This window comes from Lipotes vexillifer, unplaced genomic scaffold (assembly GCF_000442215.2).
Source record: "Lipotes vexillifer unplaced genomic scaffold, Lipotes_vexillifer_v1.1 scaffold182, whole genome shotgun sequence".
NCBI lineage: Eukaryota > Metazoa > Chordata > Mammalia > Artiodactyla > Lipotidae > Lipotes > Lipotes vexillifer.
Window position 1 is genome coordinate 5,876,702 of NW_006798798.1, and position 15,673 is coordinate 5,892,374.

The 15,673-nt window shown below is 57.1% G+C and overlaps 2 protein-coding genes across 2 annotated transcripts in view; one reads left to right on the top strand and one right to left on the bottom strand.

Moving 5' to 3' along the window:
- Window positions 1–14,327, top strand: part of KMT2B (lysine methyltransferase 2B) — a 20,299-nt gene extending 5,972 nt beyond the window's left edge. Inside the window, exons 9-37 of the mRNA XM_007471002.1 lie at window positions 146–240; window positions 521–619; window positions 761–874; window positions 996–1,142; window positions 1,242–1,337; window positions 1,802–1,919; window positions 2,421–2,534; window positions 2,708–2,892; window positions 2,967–3,056; window positions 3,142–3,246; window positions 3,380–3,453; window positions 4,053–4,168; window positions 4,263–4,354; window positions 4,435–4,572; window positions 5,278–5,436; window positions 5,681–5,801; window positions 5,879–5,957; window positions 6,059–6,219; window positions 7,298–7,525; window positions 7,609–8,905; window positions 8,993–9,082; window positions 9,160–9,269; window positions 12,239–12,376; window positions 12,461–12,535; window positions 12,640–12,817; window positions 13,120–13,227; window positions 13,345–13,428; window positions 13,547–13,676; window positions 13,767–14,327. Coding sequence (XP_007471064.1) covers window positions 146–240; window positions 521–619; window positions 761–874; window positions 996–1,142; window positions 1,242–1,337; window positions 1,802–1,919; window positions 2,421–2,534; window positions 2,708–2,892; window positions 2,967–3,056; window positions 3,142–3,246; window positions 3,380–3,453; window positions 4,053–4,168; window positions 4,263–4,354; window positions 4,435–4,572; window positions 5,278–5,436; window positions 5,681–5,801; window positions 5,879–5,957; window positions 6,059–6,219; window positions 7,298–7,525; window positions 7,609–8,905; window positions 8,993–9,082; window positions 9,160–9,269; window positions 12,239–12,376; window positions 12,461–12,535; window positions 12,640–12,817; window positions 13,120–13,227; window positions 13,345–13,428; window positions 13,547–13,676; window positions 13,767–14,042 — 4,817 coding nt within the window. The 3' untranslated portion in view covers window positions 14,043–14,327. The remainder of the gene's footprint in view (window positions 1–145; window positions 241–520; window positions 620–760; window positions 875–995; window positions 1,143–1,241; window positions 1,338–1,801; window positions 1,920–2,420; window positions 2,535–2,707; window positions 2,893–2,966; window positions 3,057–3,141; window positions 3,247–3,379; window positions 3,454–4,052; window positions 4,169–4,262; window positions 4,355–4,434; window positions 4,573–5,277; window positions 5,437–5,680; window positions 5,802–5,878; window positions 5,958–6,058; window positions 6,220–7,297; window positions 7,526–7,608; window positions 8,906–8,992; window positions 9,083–9,159; window positions 9,270–12,238; window positions 12,377–12,460; window positions 12,536–12,639; window positions 12,818–13,119; window positions 13,228–13,344; window positions 13,429–13,546; window positions 13,677–13,766) is intronic.
- A 421-nt stretch (window positions 14,328–14,748) lies between these two features.
- The window catches only part of IGFLR1 (IGF like family receptor 1), a 2,203-nt gene continuing 1,278 nt past the window's right edge, over window positions 14,749–15,673 (bottom strand). The window contains 4 exon segments of the mRNA XM_007471003.1: window positions 14,749–14,822; window positions 14,825–15,094; window positions 15,179–15,412; window positions 15,415–15,665. Coding sequence (XP_007471065.1) covers window positions 14,749–14,822; window positions 14,825–15,094; window positions 15,179–15,412; window positions 15,415–15,665 — 829 coding nt within the window.

A 15,673-nucleotide genomic window follows, 5' to 3' on the forward strand; every position in this document is an offset into this window, starting at 1 on the left:
CTGCTGAACAAGGCCCAAGTCATCCTAGTGGACCTTGTCTAGTTAAAGAAGGCCCTGGGGATCCAGGTAACAATTGGGGGTTGTAGAGGAGGGGGAATGAGGCAGAGAAGAGGCGGAAACCTCACCGCTCACGTGTCCTGCCTAGAGCTGCCAGTACCAGAACCAGAGGAGCAGAGTCGGCCCCGCAAACCCACCCTGCAGCCTGTGTTGCAGCTCAAGGCCCGAAGGCGCCTGGACAAGGTCAGCATAGCCCCACACCAAGAACCCCGAGTGCTGTGGAAGGAATGGCTCCATCCCAAGGAGCTTCCTGGCAAGTCAGGGTAACAGGATCACCTGAGTGCCGTGGTGTGTCCACACCAGAGGACAGGTCCTGAGGGGGTGAAGCAGGCCTATCCTTCTGGAAGGCCAAGTAGGATCTGGGCCAAAGGCAGGGTTGGGTAGGCTGGAGGAGAGGGCGGTGAGGAGAAAAGTTGGTGAAGGGTGGGGCTGGCAGCACTCTGAGCACCACCACCTTCCCTAGGATGCTTTGGCCCCTGGCCCTTTTGTCTCTTTTCCCAATGGCTGGACTGGAAAACAAAAGTCCCCTGATGGCGTGCACCGGGTTCGTGTGGATTTTAAGGTATGGCGTGGAGCAGGGGAGGGTGGTGGGGACTACGGTGGGAAGAAACTTGTTGATTATGAGTGAGAAACCAGGGCTTTAAGGTTGGATCTGGCTTGTGTTCCTGGCTGCTCTCTGACCTCTTGTCTTCTCTTCCCTCAGGAGGATTGTGACCTGGAGAACGTGTGGCTGATGGGCGGCCTGAGCGTACTCACCTCTGTGCCAGGGGGACCACCGATGGTGTGCTTGCTGTGTGCCAGCAAAGGCCTGCATGAGGTTGGACCCCTGCCTTTTTTCACAGCCCCCCAAGTCTGGTTTCTTGGGCCCTCTCCACAGGGTCACGTTCCTTGGCCTCCTGGCCTCACACTCTGCCCGTCGTTCCATCTCCCCACCCCAGTTGGTGTTCTGCCAAGTCTGCTGTGACCCTTTCCACCCATTCTGCCTGGAGGAGGCCGAGCGGCCCCTGCCCCAACATCATGACGCTTGGTGCTGCCGCCGCTGCAAGTTCTGCCATGTCTGTGGGCGCAAAGGCCGGGGATCCAAGGTTTGGGCACGAGGGCCATGGCAGTGGAGGCATGAAAGAGAAGGGGTATCCCTGTGCCAGTAGGTTCTGCCATTGCTGTCTTTCTCCAACATCCAACAGCACCTCCTGGAGTGCGAGCGCTGCCGCCATGCTTACCACCCAGCCTGCCTGGGGCCCAGCTACCCAACCCGGGCCACACGCAAACGGCGCCACTGGGTGAGAGATGAGGCCCCTACCCCTTACTTTGGAGTTCTGATTAATGCTGCACAGCACCCCCAGACTTGCTCTAGGCCAGGGCTCTCAGGAGGAGGGGAAGGGTGGAGGTCCTTCTGAGAGTTTGATAAGCATCACACGTCCTCTTCAAGAATTTCACGTAGACAAGATTTATGTGCAGAATTTGTATGTAATGGTTTTACGGGCTCGTGCATTCCATGGCCCCCAGCTCACAGCCCCCTCCTGCTCTAGCCTAATCTCTTCCATCTCACTCTACCGATCTCCCCACTTCCTTTCTCTCCTGCCCTGCTTCTTTCCTTCTCCCTTCCTCCTCCTCTTCACCTCTCCTGCACACCTTTTCTCCTCTTACCCATTCTTCCTCATCTGTCTCCTCTTTGCCCATCCCCCCTTCGCACTGCTCCATCCCGGTGTCTGGCTTTCCCCCTAATGTCGCCCTGCCCTCCCAGATCTGCTCAGCCTGCGTGCGCTGTAAGAGCTGTGGGGCGACTCCAGGCAAGAACTGGGACGTCGAGTGGTCGGGAGATTACAGCCTCTGCCCCAGGTGCACCCAGCTCTATGAGAAAGGTGGGGACCTGGCAGGGGACCGGGGCCCCGGGGGCCACCAGGGAGTGGGCCAGGTTCCTAGACAAGCAGTTGGAACAGATACTCTTCTCTAGTGGCTTTCTACTCTCTTCTAACTATGGAGCCTTTCCTTCCACTCAGAGTATTCTCCCACTGAGGGCAATGGGAGTGGAGGGCGTGGAGCCCACCCTTGTGGTGGTCCCTGAGATACCTCCTGAAACCTCAAGTCTCCACTGAGCTCTTTGAAGACATGGGCTTCCTCATTTACTCAGGCAGCATGTTTAGCAAAGCTCTTTACTCTGTGAAGCCTTGGGGCTGCCGAGTTAGAAATTCTAAATAGCCTTATCCTCAGCCAGCTTTTGGGGAATGGTAGGGACCCAAGTGGGGCATGATAGAGGCAGCTCCTGCAGCAGTCAAGGGATGGCTGGCATCTGGACAGGGGCTCTGAGGGGCAGCTAGTGGCACCAGCCCCTCTGACTTGTCTCTTCTTCCCTCTTGCTCCAGGAAACTACTGCCCGATCTGCACACGCTGCTATGAAGACAACGACTACGAGAGCAAGATGATGCAGTGCGCCCAGTGTGACCACTGGGTGCACGCGAAGTGTGAGGGGCTCTCAGGTGAGTGGGTGGATTACCCGGGGGGTGGCCTCAGTCCTTTGGGGATCCCTGTTCTACCCTCCACCACAGGCTCTCAGGGGACAGGGCTGAATGTTCTTGGTGATCTGGGGGGCTGCTGAAAGCCCTCACATCTCCCTAAACCATTTTTTCCTTTCCTGCCCTGGCTGTTCTAGATGAAGACTATGAGATCCTTTCGGGGCTGCCAGACTCGGTGCTGTACACCTGTGGGCCATGTGCTGGGGCCACGCACCCCCGCTGGCGAGAGGCCCTGAGTGGGGCCCTGCAGGGGGGCCTGCGCCAGGTGCTCCAGGGCCTGCTGAGCTCCAAGGTGGCAGGCCCACTGCTGCTGTGCACCCAGGTCTGGGGGCCCAGGTGGCAGGACGGGGTGGGCCTAGGCCCAGCACGAGCCCTGCTGACTTCCCCTCTTTGCAGTGTGGGCAGGATGGAAAGCAGCTGCACCCAGGGCCCTGTGATCTGCACACTGTGAGCCAGCGCTTTGAGGATGGCCACTACCAGTCCGTGGTGAGTGGGACACTGAGAGGAACAGGTGGGTGCCAGGAGGAGAGGATTGGGGTCGAGGCTCGAGTCCTGACAAACCCCCTTACAGCACAGCTTCATGGAGGATGTGGTGGGCATCCTGATGAGGCACTCGGAAGAAGGAGAGACACCGGAGCGCCGGGCTGGAGGCCAGACGAAGGGGCTCCTACTGAAGGTGAGCTCTTTGGGGGGTGCCTGGAGGGTAGCTAGTATGGTAATGGGGAGGAGAGAGTGGGTCCTTCAGACCCTGCCCCCGCCAGCTCTCCTGAGGAAGCCAGTTCTTCTCATCCTGTTAACCTGCTCCCCAGCTGCTAGAGTCTGCGTTCGGCTGGTTCGACGCCCACGACCCCAAGTACTGGCGACGGAGTACCCGGCTGCCCAAGTGAGCGAGGCTGGGTAGCAGGAGGGGAACCAGGGAGTGAGGGCAAAGGCAAGGGCACCTAGGAATCCAGGGTCAAGCTGGACCGAGAATAGACGAGGAGCAGGGTTAGGGTCTGGAGGGTGGTGGAACCAGCATGAGAGTCCCCAGTGGTTCTAGACGAGCAGAGACTCAGATTGTGTAGTTAACTCGTACTTTGGTTCTACTTTATGCAAGGCAGTGTTGGGGACAGCTGTGGGCGAGCCATGTTTGGGAGGTTGGGCAGGCACTGATGACCCAGACAGGGCACTGATGGGGAGACCCAGGGGCTGTGGAAGCCCAGAGGAGGCGCCTGCCTCGGAGCCTAGGGCCTGAGGCTTCCTGGAGAGATGACATCCAAGCTGAGAAGTGGAGAAAAAGTATTCCGGGCATGAGGAACAGTGTTTCATGGGCCAAAGGTGGCATGAGAGGGCCTGGCTTGTTTGGGAGACTGAGAGAAATTCCACGTAGAGGGAGGACAGAGGGTGTCATGGCATGTTCAGGCTGATACTGTGGGTGGGCCCCAGTGCAGCCCCCACCCCCTGTTAAGAGACATGTCAGAGGCTGACCCTGCCTGTCCACAGCGGAGTCCTCCCCAATGCCGTGTTGCCCCCTTCCCTGGACCATGTCTACGCTCAGTGGAGGCAGCAGGAACCAGAGACCCCAGAATCAGGGCAGCCTCCAGGGGATCCCTCAACAGGTACGGGAAATTGGGGCTGGAAGCCAGATCCCCTGGTTGGTGGGCCAGGCTCCAGGTCCCCATTCTTGGACCTTCCTTCCCACACCCCTTCCAGCTTTCCAAGGCAAGGATTCAGCTGCTTTCTCACACCTGGAGGACCCCCGTCAGTGTGCGCTGTGCCTCAAATATGGGGATGCAGACTCTAAGGTGAGGGCTACTGCATGAAGCCCAGGCTGTGGGGTCTGGTCTCTGGGGCCTCCCCTCCTGCCACCCTCCTCTGTCCCCAGGAGGCAGGGCGGCTTCTGTACATTGGGCAGAATGAGTGGACACACGTCAACTGTGCCATCTGGTCAGCCGAAGTGTTCGAAGAAAATGATGGCTCCCTGAAGAACGTGCACGCTGCTGTGGCTCGAGGGAGGCAGATGGTGAGGGCACGGGCCTGGAGAGGTGGGCAGTCCTCGGGGCCCTCCTCCACTCGGAGACAGCTCTTGTTTAGCCTCTGCCACAGCTTGTCCTTCCACTGCTGGTCCTAGGTACCTTTCTTGGTTGTCCCAGCACTGTGGTGCTGCAGTGACAGCAGGTCTTTTCCTGTTTGTGCTCTCTGGCCATAATATGGGCCTGAAGCCTGGGAGATTAAAAGTTAGTCTGTTGAATCTTGTTGATTAAACTTGTGCTGGATGCTTTCCATACAGTGTGGCATTTAGCTCTTATTACATCCCTATGAGGTGAAGGTGTAGCCTGAGTTAGAATCCCCCTTACCAGTTTCGAACCTGAGTCAGGATGATAGAGAGACGTACTACGGAGGGCAGATGTGAAGATTAAATGAAATAATACAGGTTTCATGCTAGAACAGCACGAGGAAGATGGTAAGGTAAAATGCCACTCTCAGCCTTAGCTCTTGTTATTTTTCTTCCTACTGCAATTCTGTTTCAAACAGTCTGAAGTGGTTTTGATGTGTACCTGGCCCTGGATGCAGCTAGGGGAGAGGTAATGTTTGGTGAGTGCCTTTGCTTGGTGAGGTGCTGGGCTAGGCAGGGGCCCAAGCAGAGTCTCAAGGACAACGATGCTGAGTGTCAGACCCTGGCTCGGGTCACTGGCTTCCCCCTTTAGCAGCCCCTTCCCCCCCACAGCGCTGTGAGCTCTGCCTGAAGCCTGGAGCCACGGTGGGCTGCTGCCTTTCCTCCTGCCTCAGCAACTTCCACTTCATGTGTGCCCGGGCCAGCTACTGCATCTTCCAGGATGACAAGAAAGTTTTCTGCCAGAAACACACAGACCTGCTGGATGGCAAGGTGGGCCCACACCCTGGGGGAGACAGCTCCCCACTGCACTCTCTTCCTCTTCCACTCAGGGAGCTCCGTAGCCCCTCAGGCCTGGCCCCAGCTGCCTCTCAGTGTCTCTTTCTTGTTCCCTTACCCCCCGTCCCCAGTCCTTTAGTTAAGCCCCTGACTGACCAGTCTCTACCTCCAGAGCCTTCCCTCACATCCCCCTCACCCGCCACCAATCCAGCAACCCCATTTGCCACCCCCCTCCCAGGAAATCGTGACCCCTGACGGTTTTGATGTTCTCCGCCGAGTCTATGTGGACTTTGAGGGTATCAACTTCAAGCGAAAGTTCTTGACAGGACTTGAACCTGATGCCATCAATGTGCTCATTGGTAAGCAGCTTGCTCTCTACCCTGGTCTTCCTGACCCTGCCTGGGCCCACCCTCCTGACCTTTCCTCTGCACCATAGGCTCCATCCGAATCGACTCCTTGGGCACTCTCTCTGACCTCTCAGACTGCGAGGGACGGCTCTTCCCCATTGGCTACCAGTGAGCAGCCCAAGGGACATTGGTGGGGCTGGGGGTCTCCGGAACTGGATCTTGTTTCCTAAGCTGTCCTGACCCTCTTGTCCCACACGCCCACCCGTCAGGTGCTCCCGTCTATACTGGAGCACAGTAGATGCTCGGCGGCGCTGCTGGTATCGGTGTCGAATTCTGGAGTATCGGCCATGGGGGCCAAGGGAAGAGCCGGTTCACCTGGAGGCGGCAGAGGAGAACCAGACCATTGTGCACAGCCCCGCCCCTTCCTCAGGTACAGCCTTGGAACTCCTTCATTTTCTTCCCTGAGTGCTGCCCTCCCCAAACAGTTACCCACCAACCCTTATTCTCCTTGTGCCCTAAGGAAACCCCAGGATGCTTGCCATTGTGCCACTTGTTGTAATGGCAGTAGCTTGAGATGACTTAATGGCTGCGCATAGTGTGCAGGGGCTGTGCTCAGCGTCTCCCAGGACGCTGAGGGGAGAGTGCCATGCTACCTGCTTGTGCACAAATGCAGGGAGCATTTATGGCCACCTGACTTGGGGCTGCGTGCTCATGTAATGCTCCCCACAGCCCTTTGAGAAAGGTATAAGCTCCTCTGTACAACTCAAAGAGGGTAGTAGCTCTCCACAGTGACCTAGTGGTAGAGCCAGGATTCAAACCTAAGTCTGCTCATTTCCCAAACTGGCACCTTCCCATCTGTGCTAGCACTGAGGGATGTAGCTGGGCGCTGGATGGCACAAAGCAAAGAATGGGCTTGGAGACAGGTAGAGGGAGAGGTCCTTGTGGGCCGAATGGGAGGAGGAGACTTGGATTGCGCTTGTGGGTGAGGTGTGTGTTCTGGGTTGGAGCATGACACACGGTAGAGAGGGGAGGAGGGTACAGCCATCCTGGCTGGAAACAAGGAAGTGTTGGGAGGAGGCAGCAGAGATCAGCTTGCACAGATTGGGTGGAGCCAGGTAATGGGGAGCCGCAAGCGCCAGGATGGGGTGGATGCATTTGATGTGGCAGGGATGTGCAGAGCAGGTAGGACTGGCCGTGCTGGAGAGAGGGCAGTGCCCTGTGTGGGGCCTGAATCAGAGAGCAGTAGGCAGCCAGGAAGAGGGGAGGTGGCAAAGGATGGGTGAGGAGGGGGGTCACAAAGGAACTCTGACCCAGGTGTGTGTGGAGGTTTTGCAGAAGCCACGGAGGGGTTTGGGACCTGGGTGATGACTGGGAACCCATGCACCTTGTCCCCAGCTCAGGGGCCAGGCAGAGAAGGTGCGGTTGGTTCAGAAGAACAAAGGGTATGTGAGGGGAGGCTTTCACAAAGAGCCCCTGCCACCCATGATGCCATTCTTTTGCCTCTTTAGAGCCCCCAGATCATGTGGACCCCCCACCAGATACAGGTGCCCTTATCCCTAGAGCTCCTGAGCACCACTCACCCGTTGAGAACCAGGACCCCCCACTTCGGCCGGATCCAAGCAGCGCCCCACCTCCAGCCCCCCGCTCCTTCTCGGGGGCTCGAATCAAAGTGCCCAACTACTCACCATCCCGGAGGCCCTTGGGGGGTGTCTCCTTTGGACCCCTGCCCTCCCCTGGTGAGTTCCTGGGAGTGTCTGGGAGAGGGGTGGGGCAGGGTGAGGCAGGAGCTCCTGGCTGACTCTGACCCTTCCCCCTACAGGAAGCCCATCTTCTCTGACCCACCACATCCCCACGGTGGGAGACCCGGACTTCCCAGCTCCCCCAAGACGCTCCCGTCGTCCCAGCCCCCTGGCTTCCAGGCTGCCACCATCACGGCGGGCCTCTCCCCCTCTCAGAACCTCTCCTCAGCTCAGGGTGCCCCCTCCTACCTCAGTCGTTAGAGCCCTCACACCTACCTCAGGGGAGCTGGCTCCCCCTGGCCGGGCCCCATCTCCTCCACCACCCCCTGAAGACCTGGGCCCAGACTTTGAGGACATGGAGGTGGTGTCAGGACTGAGTGCTGCTGACCTGGACTTTGCGGCCAGCCTGCTGGGGACTGAGCCCTTCCAGGAAGAGATTGTGGCTGCAGGGGCAGTGGGGAGCAGCCACGGGGGCCCAGGGGACAGCTCGGAGGAGGAGGCCAGCCCCACCCCCCGCTACGTCCACTTCCCTGTGACTGTGGTGTCTGGCCCTGCCCTGGCCCCTGGAGCCCTCCCTGGAGCCCCCCGCATTGAACAGCTGGACGGAGTGGATGATGGCACCGACAGTGAGGCCGAAGCAGTCCAGCAGCCTCGGGGCCAGGGGACTCCACCTTCAGGGCCAGGAGCAGGCCGGGCTGGGGTCATCGGGGCTGCAGGGGACAGGGCTCGGCCTCCCGAGGACTTGCCGTCAGAAATTGTGGATTTTGTGTTGAAGAACCTAGGGGGGCCTGGGGAGGGGGGCGCTGGGCCTAGAGAGGAGCCACTCCCCCCAGCACCTCCCTTGGCCAATGGCAGCCAGCCCCCTCAGGGCCTGCCCCCTAGCCCAGCTGACCCCACCCGGACGTTTGCCTGGCTCCCTGGGGCCCCAGGGGTCCGGGTATTGAGCCTGGGTCCTGCCCCCGAGCCCCCCAAACCTGCCACATCCAAGATCATCCTGGTCAACAAGCTGGGGCAAGTGTTTGTAAAGATGGCAGGGGAGGGTGAACCTGTCTCACCCCCAGTGAAGCAACCACCTCTGCCCCCTCCCATTCCCCCCACGGCCCCTGCTTCCTGGACTCTGCCCCCAGGACCCCTGCTGGGTGTGTTGCCAGTAGTAGGGGTGGTCCGCCCTGCCCCTCCCCCACCCCCCCCTCCACTGACGCTGGTGTTGAGCAGTGGGCCCCCCAGCCCACCCCGCCAGGCCATCCGCGTCAAAAGGGTGTCCACCTTCTCTGGCCGTTCCCCACCAGCACCTCCCCCAAGCAAAACTCCCCGGCTGGAGGAAGATGGAGAGTCCTTGGAGGACCCCCAGCAGGGTCCAGGGCTTTGTGGCAGCGGGTGAGTGAGCGTGCCCAGGCTGCGGAGTGGGAGGAAGGTGGGCAGGAGAAGGCAGCTCAGCCTTCTCACCTTTCCACTCCACACCAGGTTTAGCCGAGTGAGGATGAAAACGCCCACTGTGCGCGGAGTTCTCGACCTGGATGAACCTGGGGAGCCCACCTGGGGGGAAAGCCCAAGGTGAGTGGCCAGCCTCCTTTCCCTGGAGGCTTTGGAACCTCTGCCGCTTCCTCCTTCTGACAGGTCTCTCCTCACAGGCCCCTCCAGGACCGGTCCCCTCTGCTGCCACTTCCAGAAGGTGGTCCTCCCCGGGCCCCCGATGGTCCCCCTGACCTGCTGCTTGAGTCCCAGTGGCACCACTACTCAGGTAGGGGCCAGCCTTTCCCTCTCACTGCGTCCTTCCTGGTGCTTGCCTCAGCTGAGTAACTCACAGATACAGAATTGGTCCACTTAAAAAAAAAAAACACACAACGCACTGGGTGTTGCACATTGCACACCTACCTGGGTACGAGCCTGAGGCTGGGTGTTAGAGTTACAGAGACACCCTTGGGAGCTTATGGCCTGTGTCAGAAACAGACACATGCCTGTTCAGTGTGCCCAAGAGCCCAAGGAAGGGCTTCAGGAGCTAGTGCACCAGGGTCAGAGGTTAGGTACCTAGTAAAGCCAGAGATGAAGTTCTGGGGATCATCCACAGAGGATGGAGCCCACCTAGGACCCAGAGGAAAGACAAGAACAGTGGGAAGGAGATCAGAGGAGGGTGGTGTCCCAGAGGCTCAGGGAAGGGAGTGGTCAGCAGTCCCAACTGCCACAGAGAACACCAGGCATGTGGGGTCTAGGATTGGTGTACTGTCTGGGCAGATGGCACAGGGTAGGGAGGATGTTGTGTCAGAGTCCAGAACCGAAGACAGTGTTTGACGAGGAAGCCAGAATAGCAGCCAGGCACCTTGCCAAAAAGCTCAGTTAAGAGTCTGGGGTGGGGGTTGGGGGTTGGGGGGAGCAGCTCAGAGGGGTTTGGTGTGAGGGCTGTGACAGCAAAAGCAAGGATGAGGGTGAAGGGGACTCGTGGATGGAAAAGGAGGTGGGAGGAGACATAGCGGCCAGGTTTGCATAAGAGACCCCTGAGATGGGGGGAAGGACATGAGGAAGGTGTACAGGCATACCTCGTTTTATTGCCCTTTGCTTTGTCACATTTTTTACAAATTTAAGGTTTTTGGAAACCCTGCATGGAGCAAGTCTATCAGCGTCATGTTTCCAGCAGTATTTGCTCACTTTGTGTCTCTGTGTCACACTTTGGTAATTTTCTTAATACTTCAAACTGTTTCATTATTTGTTACGGTGATCTGTGATCAGTGATCTTTGCTGTTACTCTCGCAAAAAGATTACAACTCCCTGAAGGCTCACGATGTTTAGCATTTTTTTAGCAATAAAGTATTTTTTAATTAAGGTATGTACATTGTTTTTTTAGACGTAATGCTGTTGCACACTTACTAGACTACAGTATAGTATAAATGTAACTTGTATGTGCACTGAGAAACTAAAAGATTTGTGCGACTCACTTTATTGCAATATTCTCTCTGTTGCCATGGTCTGGAATTGAACCCGCAGTATCTCCGAGTTATGCCTGTACTTGCAGAGATACGAGACATCAGTATACAGGATGGGGGCACGTGGAGCAGTTCTGGCTGATGGACTCTTTGAAGCTGGAAGGGCAGTGCTCTGTTGGTCATGGAGGGCAGTGGGAGAGGGAGTAGGCTACAGCCAAGTAAGCTGATAATTGAGCAGACTGAGGCTCGGAATTCCTTGTGGCCCCAAGTCCTGTCCTGATGTGTGGATTTTCTCATTATGTAGAGCTAAGCCGCTGAGTATGGAAGTGGAATGAAGTAGACTGAGACTGTTTAACTGAAAGGCTACTTACAGGGGTCAGAGATGGCATGAGGATATGGCAGTGACCATGACAGACAGGTCCCTGCCTATAGGGACCAGACCACATTTTGCTAGAGGAAACAGGTGCATAATTAACAAGTGCATTCTAGCTTAGGATGAGCACCACGAGAAAGAAGAAAGTGAGAGTGTGCCCAGGCAAGGCCTCTGTGGTTGTGCTCGGGGAACAGAATGGAAGTGAGGATGGGGAAAGGTGGCAGAAGTCAGAGGTGGACCCTAGGGCATTGCGAGGCCCAAGGATGATGTGGGACACACAGCAAGAGTTAGGTTTAGAGTCTTGCTTAGGGCTGGAAGGGCATATAGGCAGGTTGGCCCAGAGCAGTTCTGTGGGGAGAAAGTGTGGCCATGTGACTCCTGCCCCTCCTAAAGTATGCTCCACTCAAACGTATGCCCCCCACCCCACTCAACCCAGGTACAATGGTCAGGCCTCAGTCCACATCCTGCTTGAGCCAGTAGCAGCATTTGGTGTGCTGATCCCTCCCTCTTTGAAGCACTTCCTTTGCTGGCTTCCAGCACCCCAGCCCTCTCCTCACCTCTGGCTGTGCCTCCTCACTGCCCCAGCCTGTCCGCTTTGGTGTGTCCCAGGGCCCTGGCCTTGACTTCTCTAATCTCCACTCACTCCCGAGTGCTCTTGTCTCACTTCCTGGCTCTAAACCCCATCTCTAATTCTGATAGCCCCACAATCACTAGCCAGGCTCTCATATCCTGCTGCCTGTTCGCCATCTCCACAAGCAAGTTGAAAGGGGAGGTTTTCTAAGAGGAATCTCAGGCTCAGCATGTTCCAAACTGAGTTCTTGACCTTCACCCCAAACTCGTTTCTCCCTCACCTTCACCATCTCAGTCAGTGACCATTTTATCCTTCCAGTTGTTCAGGCTCCACACCTCAAGAATTGTCCTTGACCCCCCCCCTTTTCTCTCTCATCCACCTCACCTATGTCAGCTAGTCCTATCTGTTCTAGCTTTAAAATTTTTAGCCCCTGAGAAATCCCTCATAGTGTACATATACTTGATTCTGTGAGTATAGGCCTTTATAATAATATATTGGTAATCTTTACAGCAATGTGGTGCACATAAGAAAAATAAGTGTGCAAAATATAATAGTTCTCCAGTATTTTAAATTTTGTGTGAGATGCAGAAAAATGAGGAATAGATTGGCATTTACGGTAGACTGAGTTTGAGTGAGCCACAAGCATGTCCTGCAGTAAAGGGACTGTAGGCCCTTTAGAAAAAATAATGTCCATTCTATAGGGTTCACTGGGCAAATATTGCAGGAGGAAGGCCCTCAGACCCAGCAACTGCTTATACGCGGGGAGGAAGGAAGGGCAGAGGGGAACCGGGGGCTTTGGAGTCCAGGAGGGGTGATCCTCACCAACTCTGATCGCTCCTTGGGACCAGGTGAAGCTTCAAGCTCTGAGGAAGAGCCTCCATCCCCAGAGGACAAAGAGAACCAGGCCCCTAAACGGGCTGGCCCACACCTGCGTTTCGAGATCAGCAGTGAGGATGGGTTCAGCGTGGAGGCCGAGAGCTTGGAGGGTGAGTTTGGGCGTAGCATTGACAGGGAGGGAAGGTGTCCCATAGAACACCATCCTGACAGCTCTGGCCCTGCCCTCTCCCCAGGGGCATGGAGAATTCTGATTGAGAAGGTGCAAGAGGCCCGAGGGCATGCCCGGCTCAGACATCTCTCCTTTAGTGGTAACTGAGGGGTTTCACAGGGATGCTGGGGGCCGGGATGACTCCCTGTTGGCAGGATGGGCCTCCGACATGACTTATGTGTCCTCACTTTTGACTCTCCCCAGGAATGAGTGGGGCAAGGCTCCTGGGCATCCACCACGATGCTGTCATCTTCCTGGCAGAGCAACTGCCCGGAGCTCAGCGCTGCCAGCACTATAAATTCCGCTACCACCAGCAGGGAGAGGGCCAGGAGGAGCCACCCCTGAATCCCCATGGGGCAGCCCGCGCTGAGGTCTATCTCCGGTGAGAGGTCTGGGGTGTGGTTCCTGAGTCGGGGTAGCCCTGTAGGAGTTCTCAAGGGTGGGAATTAAGTCTTTACAGATTAGAAACTGAGGTCTGAGGAGAAGATACTAGGCCACTCCAGAAGTTATTCCTAGAGTTCACATCAGAAGAATGAACCTCATCTGTTCCCCTTTTGCTGTCTTCAGTAGTAGCAGTATTGCTCCTACCCTACCAGCAGCAGGCCCAGGCCAAAGAATAGATGGGTAGCATCTTCTTGAAAGAATGGCTATGAACCTCCTTCCTTTCCTCCCTCCCACCTGCAGGAAGTGCACCTTTGACATGTTCAACTTCCTGGCCTCCCAGCACCGGGTGCTCCCTGAGGGAGCCACCTGTGATGAGGAAGAGGATGAGGTGCAGCTCAGGTCAACCAGGTATGGAGGGCAGGCCAGGGTACTGGGGATGGTCTGGAAAGGTCCAAAAGAGGGTGATGGGGGCAAGAGAGGTCATTCCTGGGTACCAACCTGTGTGATGCTGCCGTCCCCCACCAGACGCGCCACCAGTCTGGAGCTGCCCATGGCCATGCGCTTTCGCCACCTCAAGAAGACATCCAAAGAGGCTGTGGGTGTCTACAGGTCAGTGGGGTTGGGGGGAGGATGCCCCTTGGGTGGATGGACAGGTGCCCTAGTGTGGGACTACCTTGGTTCTGTCCCCCTGCCCCCTGACCTCCCCCTTGCCCATGCAACCCTGCAGATCTGCCATCCACGGGCGGGGCCTGTTCTGTAAACGCAACATTGATGCTGGCGAGATGGTCATTGAGTACTCTGGTATTGTCATTCGCTCTGTGCTGACTGACAAGCGGGAGAAGTTCTACGATGGGAAGGTAGGCTCTGCCAGGCCATGGGAATGAGACGGGTGAAACCGTGTGGTCCGCGGGAACAGAGCCCCTGACTGCCCCACCCTATCCCTGTAGGGCATTGGGTGCTACATGTTCCGCATGGATGACTTTGATGTGGTGGATGCCACCATGCACGGCAATGCCGCCCGCTTCATCAACCACTCGTGTGAGCCCAACTGCTTCTCTCGAGTCATCCACGTGGAGGGCCAGAAGCACATCGTCATCTTCGCCCTGCGCCGCATCCTGCGTGGCGAGGAGCTCACCTATGACTACAAGTTCCCCATTGAGGATGCCAGCAACAAGCTGCCCTGCAACTGTGGCGCCAAGCGCTGCCGTCGGTTCCTTAACTGAAGCTGTGGCTGCCTGCCACGCCCCCCGCTGCCATCTTGCCCCTCGTCCCTCCCAGAGCATCCCACCCCACCCTCATGTTCAGGGTGGATGTGGGCATGCAGGTGGCAAGGGCCCTGCCTCCACCCCTCCAGCCCACCCAGCAATCGCCCCCTTCTTTCCCTGGGGGCCCAGGATGTAGATATTGTACAAAAGTTTCTAAATCCCTTCTTTTCTATGCACTTTTTTATTTAAGAGGGTGGGATCCCAGGTGGGAACCCCCCACAATAAAGTCTGTCAATGTTTGGAGAGGTGGTCTCCCATTTGTATGGTGCTAGGGGCAGGTAGGAGCTTCTGTTCCTCTGCGCCCCACACTCATCCTGAGCCAGGGGAGGCGAGAGGGCATCGTTCAGAATTAGAACTGTGGGGGTCTCTTAAGGCTCAGAGCATAAATGTAACACCTATTCCAAGTTAGAACTCAGATGGGTCCCTATAGATGAACCCTCCCAAGGGTAGCAGGGCCATTTCTCAGAGGAGACCCTGGTTGCCCAGAGGTAACCCACATCTGGTCTTGTGTGTGTGGTGGGATTGGCCCATTGCCTGAATGGGGAGGGGAGTGCGAGGATGTCTGCTGGGTTTTGGCCCAATTAAGACTATTTTAAGAGGACCCGTGATGAGGCCCAGAGACAGCAGGCACTTACTTCAATGGAAACTTTATTTTTATCGGGTACTAGGCCAGGCAGGCCCCAGCTCAGCCAAGCTTGGACAGCCCCCGCAGTGCATCTGCCCGCCCTCTCTGGGCAGGTGTGTGCCAATCTGGCCCAGAGAGGCAGAGGGCTCCCTTGCCACCACCATCTCCATCAGGGCCCACCGAGGCCAGCGACTGGGCCGCAGGGAGTAGGCGGCAGTGGACCAGGCAGCAGGCAGTCCATATTTTGCAGCCAGGTGTTGAGTGCTGCCACAGGCTCTCCCCAAACCTGGCCCAGGCTCAGGATCCAGCAGCACCATCAGCTCCTCCAGCACCTCCAGCTCATCCAGGAGGCGAGACAGCGGCTGTGATTCCAGACTTGGCAGCTCTAGGAGACAAAGGGAGGGGTGAAGGGGAGGAAGTGCAAGCTTCCAGCCCACCTCCCCCGCTCCTTGGTGTATCCTCAACTAACCCCTGCCTAGGAGTGGAGGCAGAGGGACCTCCTTCCCTGAGTCCCCTGCCTCTGAAGCCTCCAGGGAGCCTGGAGGGGACAAGTGCAAGGAAAATAGGGTGTGGGTGTTGAGGTCGTTGCAAACCAAGCCAGGATGGGGGTGTTGGACCGCTTTCCCCTGGTGGTGGCGACGGCGGTGCCTTTGCAGGGCAAGCAGGAGGATTTCAGTTGAGGTCATGAGCAGAACCAGCACAGGTCAAAACTCCAACTTGGCCAGGCCTACTGAGGGACTTTGTGCTCAGATGTCCACAGGAGACTGGAAATCGCCGGTGAGCTGGGCTCCTGGGAACTAAGGACGCTCAGCTTTCCACGTGTCAGGGGGCAGGGCTCCTTGTTAGGGACCGGCTTCTGGAAATAAAGTGGGAAGCATGCCCTACTCCTGCCTTCTCAGCACAAACTTCCCATCCTTAAATCCCTCAATGGGGCCACATCTCCGCCTGATCCAGCCCTCCCCCC